At 41.1% G+C, this 4,351-nt stretch overlaps 1 protein-coding gene across 1 annotated transcript; it reads left to right on the top strand.

Annotated features, from left to right (window-relative positions):
* The first annotated feature begins 1,602 nt into the window (after positions 1-1,602).
* Positions 1,603-3,830, top strand: LOC110511284 (forkhead box protein I2-A-like). Its single transcript, XM_021592264.2, has 2 exons — positions 1,603-2,331; positions 2,531-3,830. The coding sequence occupies exons 1-2, from the start codon at positions 1,668-1,670 to the stop codon at positions 3,133-3,135; spliced, it is 1,269 nt and encodes a 422-aa protein (XP_021447939.2). The 5' UTR covers positions 1,603-1,667; the 3' UTR covers positions 3,136-3,830.
* Positions 3,831-4,351: the final 521 nt, after the last annotated feature.

The raw sequence follows: 4,351 nt of genomic DNA, 5'->3' as shown, positions 1-4,351 counted from the left end.
AACTAATAAAATGTGGAATATTTTATTCAGTTGACAAACAGATCGTGTATATATATATATATATATTTATCCCTTGGTGTTCCTGAATTTGTTTCATTGCATTGTAGGCTGGTCATTTTACTCGTGTGCTTTGGTCAATCAGAATGTATCTTTCTAATGGCCCATGCTATTGTAAACGATCATTAGAGCTCGTCCTCGGATGGCGATCATGTATTTTTTGTTTTAGGGCAAATATTGATTGTCCATTGATGTGTGAAAGTTTCTACAAAATGTGTCTGTGATTTTGATGAAATGCGTTGAAACAAAGTCTGTTGCTCTGCTATATTTTTTCTAACCTAAAAGAAATAAAATAAAAATTGTGATGGAGAATTATTTAATATAAAACATTTCCCAAATAGAATGCATTTTTTTTTCTAAATTTAAATGCAACGTATTAAACTCTTAAATCATTCGGTCTATTGCGGCCTATATAGGCCTAGTCTACATTTCATAATTTACCCCCCCCCCCCCCCCCCCCCAAAAAAAAATAATAAATAAATAAAAAAAAATAAGTGAATAAGCATGTTTGGACAAAGTAATTTTATTAAACATTTTAATAACCCACCCAATAAATAAATGACTAAAATGAAATGACAAGAGCAGTGGTCCAGCGACGCGGGAAACCATCACATTACCGGGTGTTGTGTTGCTCTGTCACACTTGTAACACATAAGCCATGTTTATTGTCAACTAATCCGTTCCAGAGACCGTGGGGTCTAAACACATAGCCTTGTATATGTATGTTTTAAGAGGCTAACTTGGTTTATGTTTTACTTTGCCACACATTGGACGCCAGGAGGAGTGTTTGTTAACTACCATAAAATAATCCCGTTGTTTTAACCCTACACTCTGAGAGGGAAACGGCTCATGTTGCTCCGTCATATATAACACCCCTAAAGGTTCTATAGAGAATAAACCCCTTTTTGTAGGGTTCTTCGATCAGAACCGCAGTATGGTTAGATGTTCTTCTTCGCTGAACCAAAATGTTGGTTCTATGCCGAACCGTTTGTTCTCAGTATGTATCCTACTGTTCACCAAAACGCAAAGGCTACTTCATAAACTGACAATTTATATTTGACAGAAACAATTGATTTAAAAAAAATGTATATATATATATATATATATATATATATATATAAAATATTTATTTCAATTACATTTTGTATATGGAAATTATGAAGGTATATTCATAAAACTATTATTTAAGATATATATTTGTAAAAGTGTCCCGTGCGTAAAAGTGGAAATATGATTGGCCAACTGTAAAACTGTTTTTATTGGATAACTTGTAGCCTAAATGCCTATTTTTATTGCGTATGCTTATTAGGCTATACATGCGCGGTAAATTACTCAGCCTATCTTGCTCCAGGTTAACTCCTAAAACGGCATTAATGAGTGGGCCAGTATCTCTCACCAGTATCTCTCCCATTGATGCACAGATTCGGTGAAGACAATTCGACTGAAGCGTGACGGAGAAGGGGGAGTCACCCTCGAGACAGTTCCTTTCACAGGGGTTTTACCTGTCGACGCTCCAGGCGGAACGCTTAAATACGCCTCCTCCCCTTGGGTCTAGCCTTCAGTCCTCCGGGAGAGACTGACGGAAACAGACGCTTTGGGAAAGGAACCGCATGTTGTTGATGATAGAAGAAGATACCAGGATTCGTACTCAAATAGAACGGATTATGAACGCTTTTGGACAGCAGCCATCCAACGCGCAGACTAGCCCCATTCAGCACCACAGCGCACAGGAGCTCCTGGATATGGCCGTGTACTGCGATAACTTCGGCAGCATGTACCAGCACCAGCAAAACATCCATCATGGTCACCACCCGCAGAGGCCGCCGGCGCATCCTCCAAGCTACGGCCTCGGTGAGTACACCTCGCCGACCACCAACCCGTACCTGTGGCTAAACGGACCGAGCATCGACTCGTCTCCATACCTGACGGGATTGAATGGAACATCGTACATACAGTCTGGATACGGAGCGAACCAGCGGCAGTTCCTGCCCCCTCCTACGGGGTTTGGTGGAGCTGACCTCGGATGGCTGTCGATCTCCAGCCAGCAGGAACTCTTCAAGATGGTTCGACCTCCTTACTCTTACTCAGCGCTCATAGCCATGGCTATCCAGGGCGCCGGGGACAAGAGGTTGACGCTGAGTCACATCTATCAGTATGTGGCAGAGAATTTTCCGTTTTATAAGAAGAGTAAAGCTGGGTGGCAGAACTCAATCAGACACAACCTGTCACTGAATGACTGTTTTAAGAAAGTTGCCCGGGATGACGATGATCCTGGTAAGTTACAATACCTGTTGTACTTGTAATTAACTCGTCATTATTTACACTTATTATTAAATGTGTCATTTTGTAATGTCATACCTTTGCCATGTGATTTTGGTAAGACGTGTCTGACAGTAGACTAGAACAGTCATGACCTTTGATATCTCGTTCAGGCCTACATTGTCTGTTGTGTCCTGTCTTCATGTTTTCATAGGAAAGGGAAATTACTGGACATTGGACCCAAACTGTGAGAAAATGTTCGATAACGGCAACTTCCGAAGAAAGAGAAAGAGACGAGCTGACTTGAACGGAGGAGACACCAACAACACTGTTCTTCCGGTGAAGTCAGAAGACACTGCCGCCCTGAAGCTCTCCGACACGGCCAGCATCATGAGTTCATCCCCTCTCAGCCTCCATAACTCCCCTGGTTCCTCCGAGCCCAAATCATCCCCGTCCCCGTCTGTGGAACACAGTCCCTGTTACAACAACTTTGTCTCCACTATGAACACGATGCTGGCGGGGAGTAACAGCGGCTCTACCCGGGAGGGGGGCAGGGGGGACTTTGGTTCAGGAGGACATGTTATGGGGGATTTGTCGCCTCATCAGACCCGAGAAAACATGTCCGGACTTGGTTCATACTCGCCCTCTCAAATCACGCCATTGAACACTGATACCACTCACCTCTCCACAGCTAATAGAATGAACTACTACACATCAGCACAGAACAATCACAGTGGAGGCCTGGGCCTCACCAACTCTCTCCCAAACCACTTCAGTGTTAATCATTTGATATACAGCCGCGAAGGAACCGAGGTGTAAGGCAGTAGGCTATAAGCCTTGTCCTAATGATGTCAGATATATGTAGATAATATTATGCAACTCGTTGGCATTCTTGTATAAAGTACTCAGTGAGTACATCAATTACCATGATTATTATTCACGTTACGCATTTCATAATAAGAACGTGTTATAGCAATGTCTTAAATAAACTTTCTCGTGATTGAATCTGGATTCAAAGTGGGTCGAAACTACGTTCCACTTAGCATTTTATTAAGAGCATAATTAAGACCAACTTTGTTGTTTTTATGCCCAACTGGAGCCCTGGAATGGGGTCTTGCCTTGGAGTAAACATTCACCTGTACTCTTTTCCTTCCACCTTTGTTTTATTATCTATTGGCCGTATGGATGACGTCACAGTGCCGTTCGGAAGATCTTGTATTTTGTTTATAAATAGAACACTATTACTACTGCTACTGCAGATTTATGTTTTGATAAGTAGCCTAAATTAGTAGCCCTCTTTACAGACCACTTTGTGTACCTTTTTTTTTTTTTGAAGGAATTGTGTGTGTGTGTGTGTATATTTTATTTAAGCCCTATTGTCAAACGTTTTGAATAAATGTAATATCTGAAATGATTGATTCTGTCATATTTTCTAGCGGACTTGTCAAAGTGAAGATGTCTCAGATTTATCCGCCATAATATTCAACTTTGCAATAAACCAGAGCTCTATTTCATTTTTTTAACGCACGATTCCATTTTTACTTATAAACACTAAAATCTTGAAATGATTAACGTGTAAATCTTAATTTATGGCTCATAACATTGTAAGTTTACGTTGAAAACACTAATGCGCCTGTGGGATTTGATAGGCTACAGCTGTTAATGGCGTGGGAGAACATGGTCACTGACTCTTTACAATACCAAACAGTATTTATAATGGGACTGACAATTATTTACCAGAAGTATTTCAGGTTTAATCGAGGTTGGAATTAATCCTACACCCCGCCGTGTACTCTCTCCTCCCTCCCTCCCTCACTCCCTCCATTCCATTCATAAACTTTCCAGACAATCAGCCAGATATTCCATCTCAGACTCGGGAATACAGTTCCAGTAGGCTTCCATACAGTTCATAAATTGATCAATGATATTTTATATTGAATGTAAGAAGAAAGAAACGTCCCATTCACGTAACAGGCTACAACAACGAAGGCCTCACCTGTTGCTGAAGTTTCCTCTGTGATCATTAGCTCATGCC

Source organism: Oncorhynchus mykiss, chromosome 1, assembly GCF_013265735.2.
Source record: "Oncorhynchus mykiss isolate Arlee chromosome 1, USDA_OmykA_1.1, whole genome shotgun sequence".
NCBI classification, from domain to species: Eukaryota; Metazoa; Chordata; class Actinopteri; order Salmoniformes; family Salmonidae; genus Oncorhynchus; species Oncorhynchus mykiss.
Note: the sequence above shows the minus strand (reverse complement) of the source record. Positions and strands in the feature narration are given on the sequence as shown.